The sequence below is a fragment of the Pipistrellus kuhlii genome, unplaced genomic scaffold, assembly GCF_014108245.1.
Source record: "Pipistrellus kuhlii isolate mPipKuh1 unplaced genomic scaffold, mPipKuh1.p scaffold_m20_p_11, whole genome shotgun sequence".
Taxonomy (NCBI): Eukaryota; Metazoa; Chordata; class Mammalia; order Chiroptera; family Vespertilionidae; genus Pipistrellus; species Pipistrellus kuhlii.
Genome location: NW_023425416.1, coordinates 25,566,297 through 25,584,619, shown reverse-complemented (window position 1 = coordinate 25,584,619; position 18,323 = coordinate 25,566,297). Strand labels below are relative to the sequence as shown.

The following is an 18,323-nucleotide window of genomic DNA, read 5'->3' as shown; positions in this document are numbered from 1 at the left end:
ATTATGAACATAAGGATATTCTCTCTTGTCCACAAGGGGTTGGAATTGTCTAGTTGGGCCGGAAAATACGGTATATCTGCTATCACCTTAATTAAAATATAAGATCAACGGAAACCAGAACTTTGTCTTGTTCACCATGATATCTCATTTTCTAGAAGAGTATGGAGTCTAAGAGTAAATGAAAAAGCACTTGTTGAATGAGTAAACAAAGCATACTGTTTTTTTCCTTTTAGTACTTTTATGTCACAAAAAAACTATATGAAAAAATGTAGAGTATAAGTGGACATTTTATCTCCCTTAGCAGATTGCAAAATCCTACCTAAAATTCTGTCCTATCTCTGCAGAATCTAACATCACGCCTACAATCTAAAACGTAAGTTTCATTTGAAAATGAGAAGGTCCCTAAAGTTACTTATAATACTGCTTTCTGAATAGAATGAAGCAAGGATTTACTCTACCATTAGCTGTTCTTGTTTTCCCTTCCTCCCTCTTTCACACACACACACACACACCCCGCCTTCTTCCTTCCATCTGCTCTCTTTTTAAAAGAGTCTCAAGGGGCTAGAAGGAATCAGCAACCAACACAGCTCTGTCACTGGTCCTGCTGAGTTTCTGGAAAGTTATTTTTCTTAAGAATACTAGAATGTATGCTTAATCAAAGTGGAGATTTATCTGATTAGTTTATCATGTTATCCTTTGTCCCTAAACTAGACCATGGCACAAAGAATGTTAAAAGAACTGTTAACATTCTGTTAAAAGAACTGTTTCATCTATAAACAATGAAATAGACTAGCTACTGTTTTAATGACTGTATATGAAAGCACTTTAGGTTATTTGGCTTTAGATTATTCAGCTATTTTAGGTTAACTGAAAACCATTAACCTAAAGGTGCTTGCAGCGATTACCAGACACTGAGACAAAGGGGCCAATTAGGGCGGGATGACGGGAAACCAATGCTGTCTATTCCGCACCGAGACTCTGTACCATCCAAGCTGAGCACAGAGGCTTTTGCAAGTCTTGTTTCATAAGGGTGCCTCCAGCACAGAAGTTCTCCCAGAATAGACACTGCTGATCCTCACAGCCAATTGAACTGGAGGTCAATTCCTCCCAGTGATACCAACAACAATCAAGGCTTAACTACAACAAGACTGCACACAGCCCACAAAGAGATGCACCAAGAGTGTCCACCTCAGGTAACTGGGGAGGCTGAGCCACTGGACCATATAGGACACCTAGCATACAAAACCACTCTGTCAACCCAGGGAAAAGGCCAAAATGCAGAGACAAAGAAACAGATCACAAATGAAAGAAATGAAGGAAAGCAAACGACTGGATGTAGACTTCAAAACCATGGTTATAAGGTTTTTCAACAATTTTCTAGAAAAGGCCGATAAATTTAGTGAGACCCTCAAAGATATGAAAAAGGACCAATTAAAAATTAAGCATATACTGACTGGACAAAAATCGTACACCTATGGATGAGGACAGTGGGGGGGGGGGGAGATAGGGGCATAGGGTGGAATGGGGACGGGTGGAGGGGAACTATGGGGGAAAAAAGAGGAACAATTGTAATAATCTGAATATTAAATTAAAAAAATATTTTAAAAATTCATAGTTACATATTAGATAAATTTCCAGAGCATATTTTAGGTTTCAAAATGCTGACTACTTTTGGTATGACTCAACTGGGTAATATCTTTAAAAATTGCACTACAGGATTAGTTGTACCTTTGTTTATGAAGTTTTCTAATTTTAGATTCATAGTAGTCAATTAGGCAAAGCAACCTAGAAAACAGGAAATAAATTATTTCAAAATGTGATATTGTAGCATTTACTATTCTTTCTATATAATTTCAAATTACAGTGATAAGTGTACAGATAATCTAGCAAGTGTATAAAAAATTTAAGTAATTTTACCAGTATTATACTAAATCATATATTATATTACTTTCAAAGTATAGTTTTAAAAATAACCATAAACATATTTCAGCATATTAAATGTATATTCTCAATGTCCCAACAGTTCTACCTGTAGCAATCGTTCTCACAGAAATATATGCCCCAGGGTTGTAATCAAGATGAGCAAAGTTGCTCATTGCACCATTATTTAGAAAGGTGAAAACACAGAAACAATTTATTCTTCAACAAGGAAAAAGTTAATAATGGCACATCCATACTATAGAAAATGATAAAAGCATTAGAAAGAAAATGTATATTTGTATGTCCTGTTAAGGAGTAAGTGAAAAATTAATGTTGCATAGCCAAATGTATATCACTAGTATTTTTTAAAGAAATAATTGTATGAGATTTTGTATGTGTATTGAAAAAGAACTCTATAGGTTAACTGGGGGATAATACTATAATCTAGGGGAGAGTTGGCTGCAGACTGACTGGTTGGGGAGAAGGCAAGATATTAAAATTTCATCAATGAGCCCTAACCGGTTCGGCTCAGTGAATAGAATGTCGGCCCGCGCACTGAAGGGTCCCGGGTTCGATTCTGGTCAAGGGCATATACCATGGTTGCGGGCACATCCCCAGTAGAAGGTGTGTAGGAGGCAGCTGAATCAGTGTCTCTCTCATCAATGTTTCTAACTATCCCTCTCCCTTCTTCTCTGTAAAAAATCAATAAAATATATTTTTTAAAAATTTCATCAATGAGCATGACAGTCCTACCCAAAATACCAAGAGCACTCTTGTTGTGAAACACTAGGAAGGGCAAACGATTAAAGTGGTTATCTCTAAGGTGTGGGAATTAGGAGGGACAGGCAGGTCTATAACATTTTAAACACTTCTATATTATTTGAATTTTTATAAGCATGTACTGCTTTTTTAATTTAAAAAAAATCCTTAAAAAGAAATAAAAAAACACTATACTTTCACGTTATTCTTTTTAAAGTAAGAATTCATACTATGTCTTTCCTATCTTAAGAAACTTACCCATCTCCTGCCTTTAGATCTAATTCAACCAATTGTGCTTTTAATATAACTTTATGGATTAGTCTTTCTTTTCAACCTTTCCCCATCCCAACACATACTAGTTTATCCTTTCTATACTTCACAAGCCCTCTCATCCCACACTTCCACCTTAAGCTACCATTACATTTTTATCTTTTCCTCCTTAGCATACTCCACTCATTCTGGATGATTGTTACCTGCTATCTTCAATAAACTTTTAGTGAGGAGTTATTATGTGTCAAATGGGAGTTCTGAGCAAATAAGACAGGAAGGTAAACACATAAACTGATGAGGCAGCATGTAACACTTCATACCACCCTCTCCTTGAAACACTCTGCTCCTTGGTTATCCTGACACCCAAACATAACTTCTCTTCTGCGTCTTTTTTGTCTATCTGAAACTTGGAAGTTCTCTGGAGTTTGGTCCTTCTAACTGCAGCCCTGATACTTCTACATAGCTGGCATAAGGTGCTTAGGCACTTGTCCAAAAATGAATTCATCCTCTTTCCTTGCCATTCCCCAAATCTAACTTGAAATCTAATAATCTTTGACTCCTCTCCTCCTCTCAACAACTATAGCCAGTCAGCCTGGACAATTTCTGTCCATCTCTGCAATATCTCTCTTTTAGCCCTAACACAGGCCTTCATTATCTCCCACCTACACTATTACAGCTCATTGCTAACTTGTCTTTCTGTCTCTGGGCTTAATTTCTTTGCTTAGAAATCCTGGGAATTTTTATCCTACTATAAAGAAAGCAGAACCCAATTTATGAGATACATATAACCACTCCCAAAATAAGATCAGTTTAAAAAAATGATGAATCCATCCACATATCAATTTATAAAGTAAACATTACTGTCTATCCAGGATGGTATGAGGAACTCTTTTGCAGAGATAAGAAAACACTCGGTTTTGAGTGACAATGCGCTCTTCCTCCTCCTTTGTTAATCTACAGATATCCTTTTGCAAAAAATCAATAGTCTCTTGTTGCTCCATTTGTTTTCTCTTATAATGCTGACATTTTGCCTAGAAGAAATTTAAAAAAAATTATAATATGTACATCTAGGACATGCAGTTCTAACAATATTAGACACAAAGCCATCTTCACAGTTTCTATCAAGCTGCTTCATTCAAGAACTTCAGTACTGAGGCTGTTTTTAAATAGGTTCTAGCTCCATAAATGTAAACATGTAACAAGTAAAATAGGTATAAAATAGGGGAATTATAGCTTATAACTGCTTGCATCCAAGGTTTCATAATAGTAAAGGAATCCAAAGAATCTCCATAACACTAAAGAAAAAAGGAAAGCCATTGGAGAGTATTGAGCTACTATGCTGAGAGCACATTAAAAAGGCAAGGCTCAGTGGTTGACAGTATCGACCTATGAACAGGAGGTCATAGGTTTGATTCACGGTCAGGGCATATGCCCCGGTTGTAGGCTCCATCCACTGTGGGGCGTGCAGGAGGCAGTGATCTATGATTCTCTCTCATCATTGATGGTTCTCTCTCTCTTTCTCCCTTTCTCTCTGAAATCAATAAAAATATGTTTAAAAAAAACAAAAATAATAAGGGTGACCCTAACTGGTTAGCTCAGTAGGTAGAGCATCGGCCCTACCTGAAGGGTCTCAGGTTCGATTCCAGTCAAGGGCATGCACTTCGGTTAAAGGCTCAATCCCTGGCTCTGGGTAAGGCATGTGCGGGAGGCAACCAATAATGTGTCTCTCTCACATCAGTTGTTTCTCTCCTTCTGTCTCTCCCTCTCCCTTACATTCTCTCTAAAAGTCAATGGAAAAGTATCCTCAGGTGAGAATTAACAAAAAAGGAAAGAAAAAGAAAAAAGGCAAAGTGAGAAGCAGCAAAGCCAAGAGAGAAGTAGAGGATAAATGAAGGTGACTTGGACCGGAATGGAGACTAACAGAAGAAAGTTTTGGAGGGGAAATACAGGAACTCAGTTGTAGACAGGTATAGTTCTAGATGCCTATTAGACCTCCAGGAGTGATGTCAAGTGGGTAGTGGGAAATGAGTCAGGAAGTAAGGGAAGAGGTTTGGGCTACAGATTTAAACCAGGTGCTAAGAAAGACTGAGCATCACCAAGGGAGTTAAAGTATATAGGAAAGAAAAAAGGACTAAGGAATTACTACTAGGGAATCCCAACACTGAGAGGTTAGGGAGATGAGAAGAATCAGCAGTGGGGATAGAGGGAAACCAAATGAGGAAATATTCTAGAAATGAAGGGGAGAATATCAAGAAGAAACAGTAATAGGCCAGGTAAGGTAAAGACCATTGAATTAAGCAACATGAAAGTCACCTGTAACCTTGATGAGCTGTTTTATACTCATGTAAAAAAATATATAATTCAGTACCTGTAAAGCTTTATGCTCTTTCTGAAGATCTTTTATTTGATTCTGCTGCTGGCAAACTCTATTTATGGAATCATCCTCCAATTCACCAATTTTGGATTTCACACTCTCCACTATTTGTTCCAAGTCATTAGCTCGTTGTTCCTGATTTACTGCTCGGCATTTTTCTAGTTCAAGTTCTTTTCTAATGATAGACACACAAGTCCTTCCTTAGTAATAAATACAAATCACAGCAAGAAATCTATTCATCTAACAAATAATTTCTAAAATTTCTTTGCTAAGCTATTACCAAAAGCTTACCTATTAAAAATATTTATATCTGCGCCCTATCTGGTTTGGCTCAGTGGACAGAACATCAGCCCGCGGACTAAAGGGTCCCAGGTTCAATTCCAGTGAAGGGCACATGCCTGGCTGCAGGCTCAATCCCCTGTGGGGGACATGCAGGAGGCAGCCAATCAGGATTCTCTCTCATCATTGATATTTCTATCTCTCTCCCTTCCTCTCTGATATCAATAAAAGTATATTTAAAATATATATATTTGTATTTGAATCTACCTAGATGCAAAAAATCCAAGAGAGCCTTCTCTCCCCCATTTTCTTACTTAAGCTGCTGATTAGTGTCTATGAGCTCCTGGATCACGTTCTGTTGACGTTCTGTTTCTTCCACCAACGTTTTCAAGTTTTGTCTCATCCTTTGTGATGACCGTTTGTCAAAAACGATGAGATCTACATTAAAATTAAAAAAAAGAATACAATTAGTAAAAATAAAGGTTATGGTAAAAAATTTTTAAGATAAAAAAATTTTTAAAGGAAAAAAACAGCTTTTTACCATCAGGAAAAAGAATAGGATCTAGTTACCTTTAAGATCTGTTCTTTTGACTAGAACTAAAGGTTTTAAGCCATGCGTCATCAACAGCACATTTATGCTCTCCCATTCTGCTTCTTCCTGCTACAATTACAAAGGAGAGAGAAAAGGATCAAGTTTATGATATAAAATAAAAAAATACCTTCTTGTATATTTCCTTTGTTTTTAGAATAACAGAACTTGTTCTCCAAAAAATTTTAATATATTTTTTTTAAAAGATGGAACGGAATAGAGATAATTTTTTTAATTTCTTTATTGATTAAGGTATCACATATTTGTCCTCACCCCCCATTCCAATTCCTCACCCCCCCACTCATGTCCCCACGCCACTATTGTCTTTGACCACTGGTTAGGCTCATGTGTGTGCACACAAGTCCTTTGGTTGATCTCTCCCTTTGAGGTCCAACAGTCTGACCTATGGCTCCTTATCTCTGGGTCTGTTCTTATTCATCAGTTGGAGATAATTTTTTAAATGACACATTTAAATTCCTGATATTGATAAGTTTTATAATCGGCTTTTAATGTTAAGTACAATAATCAAAGCCAATTTGAGTGACTTTTCAATGTTTAAATGCTTGAGAAAATATAATTTATACAATAAATTCATTTTATTACTGGTATAGAATATAAATACTGTAATAGCTTAAAGATTAATAATTTAGACAGACAAAACACGAATAAAAGCATTACTCTCCACATCCAAATGCTCCTCGACATTAAAGATTCTATCAGGATAAAAAAGGACCAAATTACTCTGATGACTCTTTGACAGTATTATGACCCACAGCGCCAAATAAACCTTTCCTTTTGGTTGCTGACTTTCTTTCCCTTTTTTATCTTTTCTACACTCCTCCTTCCCCAAACCTTTCCTCTTACTTATGCTTAGGTCTTGTGGTCACAAAGATTAATGACACAGAGCTAGAATTACTACTGATAGCCCCAGCTGATAGCTCAGTTGGTTGGAGTGTTGTTCTGATAAGCTCCCTGGTCAGGGCATATACAAGAAGCAACCAATAGCTCTAGCCAGTTTAGCTCAGTGGATAGAGCATCAGCCTATAGACTGAAGGATGTCGGGTTTGATTCCAGCCAAGGTCACATGCCTGGATTAAGGGCTCTATCCCAAGTTGGGGGCTTGCAGGAGGCAGCCAATCAATGATTCCCTTTCATCATTGATGTTTCTATCTCTCTTTCCTTTCCTCTCTGAAATCATTACAATTTTATAAAAAGCAACCAATAAATGCATAAATAAGTGGAACAACAACTGATGTTTCTGTCCTACCCCCCGCTCAAATCAGTAAATTAAAAAAATTATTACTGATATCTGTTTTAGGAGCCAAAAGCTATGTGGATATCTCAGTGGAGGTCTACCTAGTATGACTTATAATGACAAAATGCTTTGTAAATAATACTGTCATGAATTTTGAATGATCAAGTTATACATGTTGTTCTTTATCTTTTCAATTGATTTTTTTTTTAAGAGAGAGAAGAAGGGAGAGAAACATCGATCGGTTGCCTCCCACATGCACCCCACTGCAATCTTTGGTGTATAGGACAATACTCCAACCAACTGAGTTACACTGGCCAGGGTCTCTAATACCTTTTAAGAGAAAGACTAACATCAACTGTTTGCAAATTCTGAAAAGAGCTAAGAATGGCTTTTTCCAAATTATGTGCTTTATACTTGAGCCTCCTTTTAGAAACTGGTATCTTAGAGTAATGAAATCATTTAATAGTCTTTAACCTGGCATTTCCCAAAATTATACTATACTAGAGGCCTGATGCATGAAATTCATGCATGGGGAGGGGATGTCCCTCAGCCCAACTTACACCCTCTCAATCTGGGACCCCTCGAGGAATGTCTGATTGCCTGGTGGGATTGGGCCTAAACAGGCAGTCACACACCCCTCTCATAATCCAGTACTGCTGGTCCCCAACCACTCACTTGCCTGCCTGCCTGCCCCTAACTACTTCTGCCTACCAGCCTGATCGCCCCTACCAACTCCGCTGCCAGCCTGATCAATGCCTAACTGCTCCCCTGCCAGCCCGATTGCCCCTAACTGCTCTCCCCTGCTGGCGCAGTCATCCCTAACTGCCTTCCCTTGCCAGCCTGATCACCCCAACTGCCCTCCCCTGCAGGCCTATCACTCCTAACTGCTCTCCCCTGCAGGCCTGGTCCCCCCAACTGCCCTCCCCTGCTGGCCTGATCACCCACAACTGCCCTCCCCTCCTGGCTATCATTGTGGTGGCCATCTTGTGTGTTGGAGTGATGGTCAATTTACATATTACCTCTTTATTATATAGGATAATAAAAGGCTAGTGTGCAAATCAACGAAACAGCAGAACAACACACAATGACCCATCAGGGGGCAAATGCTCAATGCAAAAGCTGCCTCCTGGTGGTCAGTATGCTCCCACAGGGGGAGTGCCACTCAGTCAGAAGCTGGGTTCACGGCTGGCGAGTGCAGCAGCAGTGGTAGGAGCCTCTCCTAGTGCTGGGGATATCCTACTGACAGCTTAGGCCCACTGTCAGTCGAACATCCCCCAAGGACTCCCGGACTGTGGGAGGGCATAGGCCGGGCTGAGAGATGCCACCCCAGCTTATGTATTTCGTGCACGAGGCCTCTAGTTTTACTAAATAAAAGAATTTTTTAAATTTTATTTTTCAATTACAGTTTATATTTAATATTATTTGTATCAGTTTCAGGTGTAGAGCATAGTGGTTAGATAATCATATACTTTACAAAGTGTTCCCCCAGTATTTCCAGTACTCACTTGGCACCATACACAGTTGTTACAATATTATTGACTATACTCCCTATGCTGTACACCTGAATCCTTTTAAACTAAGAATGCTTTTAAGATTTTTCACATTTGGAGATGAATTATTATTTGCCACCACATACTTTGAAAAACACTGGTTTCAAATATTTCACATTTACCTGTTTTTCAGTCATGAGTCTGTTTGATGATTCACTGGACTGCTGGGCTTTGGGGGCTGCTGGAGGTATACTGTTCCTTTGCAGAACCAAAGAAGTAGACTGGCAGTGAAAATTTTTGAGTTGCCTAAATTAAAACAGAAAAAAGTACAAGAGGTGTTAAAAGAAATTATACTTAAAAGAACCACTACTCTTGACAATTTAAGCCATTCCTGTGTCAAAACTTTTGTTACTTCTTAGAAAGCTAATTTAAAGAATGATTAGAATATACCTTATCTTATAATGTTTTCCTCTAGATATAAAACAATATGGGGTTTTACACACATAACATAAAGAAAAATATTTTTGTTTTAACTGTGAAAAGTACATGATGCTAATAAATTGTTATCTTTTGGAAGCTGCTTTTCAAAAAACTAAAAGAATTGTGCCTGACCCAAAAGTTATGGGCCAGTCTATAATAATATATTCACTGGACTGACTCCAAGAGTGAATGGAGTGCCACTTTCTTTTTTTTTTTAAATCACTTTTTTAAAATATATTTTATTGATTTTTTACAGAAAGGAAGGGAGAGGAGAGAGACAGAGGCTAGAAACATCGATGAGAGAGAGACATCGACCAGCTCCCTCCTGCACATCCCACACCAGGGATGTGCCCGCAACCTATGTACATGCCCTTGACCAGAATCGAACCCAGGACCCTTCAGTCCGCAGGCTGATGCTCTATCCACTGAGCCAAACCGGTTTCGGCGAGTGCCACTTTCTTAAGTGGACTTTATTTCTAAATAGATCAGAGGTTAGCGACAAAGGATTCTGTTTGACAGGCACAAACAGAAGTTTATATTCAGTCTAACCTACTGTCACTTGCTCTCATTATCTAAGTCTGTGCCATTCTATAGAAAAAACTTTTTTTGGTTTGATATGTAGGTATAATTCTTCCCCTCCAGAGGCACAATCCCACATATTCATTAGCATCATGGAATTTAGAACTCGAGAGGACCTTGAAAATTGTTTAATCCTAAATCTCTAGCTGTTCACAGCTGGCAGAAGAGAGTGTAGGGAGAGCTGTACCAATATATCAGGTACCAGAGACATCTGAGGCCCAGAGAGGTGCAATAATCTTCCAGGACTGATTAGAGGTAGGCCTCCTTCCTCCCAGGTCAATGTTTCATCCAAACCACCCTTCTGCTTCAGATAGTGAAATCCAACTAAACAACTTACTGGTCACTAATAATTTATTTTAGCTAAACTTAGTAACACACTAATACTTATTTTCAAATGCTGCCACTTTTGTGGTTTCACATCAGAGTCCTTTCTCCCTTTAAACTCTGGTCTCTTTCCATAAGTCATTCAGATACTACAATCAATATTCCTGCCTTTATCCTATATAATAAAGAGGTAATATGCAAATTGGCCATCACTCCAACATACAAGATGGCTGCCCCTATGTGGTCAAAGATAACCACCCCATATAGACACAAGATGGCCAGCAGGGGAGGGCAGTTGTGGGCAATCAGGCCAGCAGGGGAGGGCAGTTGGGAGGGACCAGGCCTACAGAGGAGGGCAGTTAGGGGTGATAAGGCCTGAAGGGGAAGGCAGTTCGGGGCGACCAGGCTGGCAAGGAAGGAAAGTTAGGGGTGACCAAGGCAGCAGGGGAGGACAATTGGAGAGACCAGGCCTTCAGGGGAGGACAGTTGGGGGCGACCAGGCCTGTAGGGGAGAGCAGTTAGGTGTGACCAGGCTAGCAAAGGAGGGCAGTTATGGGTGACTACGCCAGCAGGGGAGAGCAGTTAAGAGCAATCGGGCTGGCAGGGGAGCAGTTAGGCATTGATCAAGCTGGCAGGGGAGAGGTTAGGGGTGATCAGGCTGGCAGGCAAGTGAGTGATTGGGAGCCACCAGTCCTGGATTGTGAGAGGGATGTCCAACTGCCTGTTTAGGCTCGATCCCAGTGGTCGGACATTCCCAGATTGGAGAGGGTGCAAGATGGGCTGAGGGACACTGCTCCTCCCTCCCCCATGAACGAATTTTGTGCACCAGGCCTCTAGTTTTAAATAAAGATCCTTTTAAAAAATGCCAGCCAAATTCAGTTACTAGCTTTTTAACTTTTCATTTGAGAAATTTTTCAAAAGATACACAAAAGTAGAGAAAGACTATACTGAACTCATGTGTTTATCAATCCTGCTTCAATAAAATTCTTTTTTTCTTATTACATTTCTTCCTTATCTACTTATATTTCAGTAAACATGTCTAACAAATATAGACTCATTATCACACCCAATAAAAATATAATTCTTTACTATTACCTAATATCTAGTCCATGTTCAATTTTCCCCCAAATATCTTGTGATTTTTTTTCAAATAAGGTCCATATATAGCACTTTTAAGTTTCTTTTAATGTTTAAGTCCCAGTCTCCTTTTTAATATGGCATTTGTTAAAGAAAAAGGCCATTTGTCTTCAGAGTTACCTGCATTTCAGATTTAGCATATTGCATTATTTAATATATTTCTCCATCTCCTATATTTCTTGTAAACTGGTTATATCTAAAGGCTTTATTAAATTCCAGTTCAATATTTTATGGCAAGAATAATTTAGAGGTAGGGCTGTGTTCTTCCTACTGCATCACCATTAGTAATCAGCCAAAGTTTGAAAGTGGGAAGAATACACCTTTTAAACCAGACATAACTTTAGTAGACATCAATGTAAGAGAATCTTTCAAAAAGCATGAAGCCACATATTCTAACAGTCTTCCTAGCAGCCACTCTGGACCTCTCTCAAATCTTCAAAATGCCATTTCCCTCCATGTTCAAGGCCTAGGAATTCAATCTCTTCTTCACTTGGTTAACTCATACTTGACCTTCTGATGTCAGCTCAAATCTCCTTCTTCAGGGAAATCTCCCCTGATTCCATGACTAGATCAGGTTCTCTTGTTATATGCTCTTGTAGCACTATAAAGAATAAAGTATAGAGGTTTAGAGTTCAGAGTCAGATGGCCTGAGTGACTACCAGCTTAACCGTTTATTAAACTGTATGATATGGGCAAATTCATTAACATCTTTGAGCCTTGATATCTTCATTTGTAAAAGAGTAATAATATCTACACCTCAGCAGTTCAATTAAGTTAGACAACATGTAGAAAGTATTTAGTTCAAGTGCGTGACACAGAAATGTATAGATAACTGGTAGTTGTTATATAAAAGTATGCTGAACAAAATGGAACTTATCTAAGCATACAATCATATATTATCTTAAACCTTTTTCTACAAATTACTCAACTATCTGTTACAAGTTGTTTTACATAATATGTCTAGGTAAAGCTGAATTCCAATACATTAGTAGTCTTTTTTTTTTTTTTTTGAATAGTCAAATAGGCAATCTGCCTTTAAGAAAGCCAAATAAAATACTTTTCTTTCTTTAAAAAAAAATCTATTTCAGGGAGGAAGGAAGAGGAAAAGATATAGAAAAATCAATGATCATTGATTGGCTGCCTCCTGCACGATTGAGCCCAAAACCTGGGCATGTGCCCTGACTTGAATCGAAATTGAACCTGGACTCTTTAGCCGACAGGTCAAACGCTTTATCCACTGAGCCAAACGAGCTAGGGTCTTTTCTTTTTCTTAAAAGCATTGAAGAACTAACAAGATAATGAGGAATTACCAGGACAAAAAATCAGGAAGAACACACTTTTTCCCTGAAGGCATTTGCCAAATCCAAAGAAAAAAGTGTGAGAATGAGTGTTAAAGAGCAAAGCCAGCTACCATCAACAAATCAGCAAATGACAAGTGCTAGCGAGGATGTGGAGAAAATGGAACCTAATACAATACTGGCGGAATGCACTGGTGCAGCCACTGTGGGAAACAGTATGGCCCGGCTGGGTGTAGCTCAGTGGTTGAGCATCAGCACAGGGACCAAGAGGCCAATGACTGGATTCCCAGTCAGGGCACATGTCCGGGTTGCGGGCTCAATCCCCTGTGGTGGGCATGCAGGAGGCAGCTGATCAATGATATTTCTCTCTCATCATTGATGTTTCTTTCTCTCTATCCCTCTCCTTTCCTTTCTCTCTAAAAGCATATTCAAAAACAAACACAGTATGGAGTTTCCTCAAATAATTAAAAACAGAACTGCCATTTGACCCAATGGTCCAACTTCTAGGAATATATCATAAAATTCCCAAAACACCAATCATAGAACATATGCACCTCTATGCTCATAGCAGCTCAATTTACAATAGCTACTTGGAAACAGCCCAAGTGCCCATCAGCAGACGAGTAGATAAAAGCTGTGGTAGCCGAAACCGGTTTGGCTCAGGCAGGGGTCTTCAAACTGCGGCCCGCAGAGGAGTCTGATCCAGCCCGCCAGGTTTTTTGGGCAGTGAGCGCAGCCGAGGTGTTACAGTAGGAATTAGTAGTTCATATAGTCCAGCCCTCCAGCTCTCTGAGGGACCGTGATCTGGCCCCCACTTTAAAAAGTTTGAGGACGCCTGGAGAGCATCAGCCTGCGGACTGAAAGGTCCCTGGTTCGATTCCGGTCAAGGGCATGTACCTTGGTTGCGGGCACGTCCCCAGTAGGGGGTGTGCAAGAGGCAGCTGATCGATGATTCTCTCATCGATGTTTCTAACTCTCTATCCCTCTCTCTTCTCTCTGTAAAAAAATCAATAAAATATATTAAAAAAAAAAAAATCTTTTACCCTTTGAGATAGCATGGAGAGACCTGGAGAGCACTATGCTAAGTGAAATAAGTCAGTTAGAGAAAGATAAGTATCACATGATCTCACTCATATGTGGAATCTAATGAAAAGAATAAACTGATGAACAAAACAGACCCAGACACATAGAAGCATGAAACAGACTGACGAATCTCAGAGGGATAGTGAGGGGATGGGGAGGAGGAGGGAGGAATTTTCCATATAACTTATATGCATGACCCATGAACACAGGCAATAGTGTGGTAAAGGTATGGAATAGGGGTGGAGGGGAAAAGGGGGAACACCTGTAATACTTCCAACAATAAAGAACTAAAACTGAAAGGAGACAAAACATATCTGAAAAAGAATAAAAACTTTAGAACAAAAAAGTTACAGTAACTGAAATTAATATCTTAAATCACATGCTTAACAGTAGATTAGAAAGAGAAGAGAAAATTAAATTTAACTAGAAGGGAAGTTAAAAAAGACTATCACCTTTTTAGTTTTCTATGCTGCATTCAGGAAAACACAGATTAAACTTTAAATGAAGGGAACATTGGCACGTCCAAGAAAGAGAGGGGAAAAATGGAGCAGCAGCAGCATTTGGAGATAAAACTAAGAAGTTTTGAGAGCCATTAAAATAAAAGTCCACAGATTCTAGAAGCTCAACATAATCTTGCATCAGGATAGAAAAAAAAAAAATCACACCTAGACATATATTAAAGCATTTTTTTAAAAATCTCAAAAGCAATTAGAGAAAAAAAGATCATCATCAAAGAAGTGACAGAACATAACTTTTTAGCAGTAACAATGAAAACTAACAGTAGACTAATATCAATGTGCTGGAAAAAAAATTGCCAATCTAAAATTCTAAACCCAGTGAAATATACATTAATAATAATTCTAAACCCAGTGAAAATATCCATTAATAATAAAGACAAAGGATATTTTCAAATAAAACAAACATGACAAATCTGCTCTATAAAAAATTCTAGCAATGCTTCATACAGAAGATACCTTGATACAAAGAAAGAGCTGTAGAAAGGAATAAAGATTAAAGAGCCCAGCTGGTATGTCTCATTGGTTGAGAATCAACCTATGAACCAGAAGGTCACAGTTCCATTCCTGATCAAGGCACATGTCTGGCTTGTGGGCTCAATCCCCAGTGTAAGACAAGCAGGAGGCAGCCAATTGGTGATTCTCTCTTATCACTGATGTTTCTCTCTTACCCTCTCTGAAATCAGTAAAAATATTTTTAAAAAGAAATAAAACCCAGAAACAAGCCCATACATAGAAGACAAAGGTGAAAAAGTGATTCAGCAGAGAAAGGATAGTCTTTTTAAAAATAGTGCCACTGGATATCTATGTGCCAAAAAAACAGACTTTGTTTCATACCTCACACCATAAACAAAAATGTCATCAAAATGAATCATAGACATAACTCTAAAAACCTAAAAATACAAAGTGTCTAGAAAACCTTTGTGACCTTGGAATAGGCAAAAATTTCTTAACTATATCAAAAGTATGATCCATAAAAGAACAAATTTGGCTTCATAAAAATGAGAACTGTCCCTGGCTGGTTTGGCTCAGTGGATAGAAAATTAACCCACATAATTATAGCAAGTGCTTAAACAAACAAACAAAAAACATTTAACTAAATCCATTGCCCTTTTTTGATAAAAACTCTCAGCAAAGTGAGAATACAGGGATCATACACAATAAAAGCCATAAATGACAAACTTATAGCCAACATCATACCCAAGGGGCAAAAACTAAAACCTTTCCCCTAAGAACAGGAACAAGACAGGGATGCCCACTTTCATCACTTTTCTTTAATAATACTGGAAGTCCTAGCTATAACAATCAGACAAGGAAAAAAGATAAAACACATCCAAACTGGAAAGGAGGAAGTAAAACTGTCATTAATTCACAGATGACATGATATTGAACATTGAAAACTCCATAAAAAAAAAAAAAACTACTAGATTTAATAAATGAATTCCGCAATGTAACAGGATACAAAGTTAACACCCAGAAAGCTATGGCATTTTATACATCAATAATGAACTCGCAGAAAGAGAAGATTAAAAAAAAAAAATCCCATTTACTATTGTAACAAAAATGTAAGATACTTAGGAATAAACTTAACCAAGGAGGTAAAAGACTTGTACTCAGAAATCTATAGGATGCCTGGCTGGTGTGGCTCAGTGGTTGACCATTGACCTATGAATCAGGAGGTCACAGTTCAATTTCCCGGTAAGGCACATGCCTTGACTGCAGGCTCAATGCCCCAGTGTGGGGCGTGCAGCAGGCAGCCAATCAATGATTCTCTCTCATCACTGATGTTTCTATCTCTCTCCCCACCCCCTACCTCTATGAAATCAATAAAAATATTTTTAAAAAACATAAAAAAGAAAACTACAGGACATCAAAAAAGAGACAGAGGGGAAAAAAACAAGTGGAAGAATATACCATGTTCATGAATTAGTAGAATCAACATTATTAAAATGTCCATACTACTCAAAGCAATCTACAGATTCAATGCAATCCCTATTAAAATACAAATATCATATTTTACAGATCTAGAACAAACATTCCAAAAATTTATATGGAACCAAAACAAACAAACAAACAAAAAAACAACAACCCCCAAATAGACACAGCAATCTTGAGAAAGAAGAACGAAGTTGAAAACATCAAGTTATACTACAAAGATACTGTACTCAAAACAGCCTGGTACTGACACAAGAACAGACATATAGATCAATGGAACAGAACAGAAAACCCAGAAATTGACCACTATGCTCAATTAATATTTGACAAAGGAGGCAAGAGCATACAATGGAGTAAGTATAGTCTCTTTAATAAATTGGGTTGAGAAAACTGGACAATGCAAAAAATGAAATTAGACCAGCAACTTACACCGTACACAAGAATAAACTCAAAATGGATAAAAGACTTAAATTTAAGACATGAAATGATAAAAATCTTAGAAACCATAACAGCAAAACCTCAGACATCTCTCATAGTAATATGCTTTCTGATACATCTCCAAGAGCAAAGAAAACTAAGGAGAAAATTTTAAAAAATAGGACTACATCAAAATAAAAAGCTTCTGCACAGCAAAAGAAACCATCAACAAAATTACTACAATGTTATTTATAAAAAAAATAGAAGCAAACTAGATATTCATCAATTAGAAACTAGTAAATAAATTCTGGTAACATACAATGTACCAGGATAGACAAAGGAAATATTATGTAGATGTAAATATAAACAATGCTCTTCACGTACTGGTTATGAATTATCTCAAAGACATATTTGTATATTAAAAATCAAGTAGAGGATAATACATAATTTTCACTGGGAAAAGTATAAATGCACATAATTTCTTGTTTATGTATAAATGCTTTTCTAAAAAAAACATCGATCAGCTGCCTCCTGCACACCTCCCTTTGGGGATGTGCCTGCAACCAATGTACATGCCCTTGACTGGAATAGAACCTGGGACCTCTCAGTCCACAGACAGACGCTCTATCCACGGTGCCAAACCAGTTTTGGTCTAAAGTAAATATTTTCAATCTATATGCATTCAAATAGGAAAATTCAACTTTGTGAATGTCTAACATTGTCAATATTTACATTAAAAAGTAAATTCAATAATATCTAAACTGGGGGGGGGGGAAATAAAGAACCAACTTATAATCTTAAAAACTGGCAAGTAAATGATAGGAATCAAGAATAAATGCTGCCTTTCCTGAAGGAATTATACTGCTGCCTATCCAAATGATAGATAAGGGACTAGTATTCCAACCAATAAGTGAAAAAGATCTGGTAGAAATACAATACCACTATTTTGCAACCTTCAGTGAATAGATATAAAGGCATCAAGTAGCACCAGCTGCTGAGATCAGGAAGAGAGAAACAAGGACACATTATGTACCTCCTATGGTCTTGCCAACCACCATTTAGACAATTGCCAAGGGGATGACTAAGTCTGATCCAGTCTGCAATCCAACTACTAATGTGTAGGAACTACCCAAGGCAGGCGAACATATGAACTATACACGATTCATACAATCAGCAAAATCCAGACTGTAAGATATACAGGTCAAATGACTCAGGCTCTTTTATCAGAAGAAAAAAAAATTGTAAGAAAAAGGAATAGAGAGAAAAACTACAAATTAAACATTTTTTAAAAATTTTAATGGATAAAACTACATTATAATATTTAGGAATACGCATTTATGAAAAAATTTAAAAAAACACACACACAAGAAAGCAATTACTATAAAAGTAAGAAGAATGGCTACTAATGGAAGTAGCTGTGCTTGGGTTGGGGCGGCAGAGCAGCTGTGGCATGGGTAGTGCTGTTCTACACCCTGACCTAGATGGTACTGTCTCTTAACAATTCGTTAAGCTATGCATCTGGTATGTGTGTTCTACTTGATTTCATAATAAAATTCATTTTACTATTTAAAAAATGTATCTATAATAATAAAAGCATAATATGATAGGAATTAGTCCAG

General features: G+C 37.8%; 2 protein-coding genes across 9 annotated transcripts in view; one reads left to right on the top strand and one right to left on the bottom strand.

Annotated features, from left to right (window-relative positions):
- ESYT3 (extended synaptotagmin 3) overlaps positions 1-12,926 on the top strand; it is an 85,161-nt gene extending 72,235 nt beyond the window's left edge. Inside the window, exon 25 of one of the 2 annotated variants that reach the window (XR_006741126.1) lies at positions 12,734-12,926. The gene's annotated coding sequence lies outside the window, so the exon portion shown is untranslated. The remainder of the gene's footprint in view (positions 1-12,733) is intronic. The other variant, XR_006741128.1, reaches the window with a different exon arrangement.
- CEP70 (centrosomal protein 70) overlaps positions 1-18,323 on the bottom strand; it is a 57,480-nt gene that overhangs the window by 35,717 nt on the left and 3,440 nt on the right. For 4 of the 7 annotated variants that reach the window (XM_045579251.1, XM_036431324.2, XM_045579252.1 and 1 more), the window contains exons 3-9: positions 11,967-12,057; positions 9,119-9,242; positions 6,173-6,263; positions 5,917-6,040; positions 5,318-5,498; positions 3,811-3,980; positions 1,729-1,785 (exon numbers count right to left, since the gene is read on the bottom strand). In XM_045579251.1, coding sequence (XP_045435207.1) covers positions 1,729-1,785; positions 3,811-3,980; positions 5,318-5,498; positions 5,917-6,040; positions 6,173-6,263; positions 9,119-9,133 — 638 coding nt within the window. In that variant the 5' untranslated portion in view covers positions 9,134-9,242; positions 11,967-12,057. Of the gene's footprint in view, positions 1-1,728; positions 1,786-3,810; positions 3,981-5,317; positions 5,499-5,916; positions 6,041-6,172; positions 6,264-9,118; positions 9,243-11,966; positions 12,058-17,643; positions 17,665-18,323 lie in introns of those variants that run through there. The other 3 variants (XM_036431326.2, XM_036431331.2, XM_045579250.1) reach the window with 2 other exon arrangements.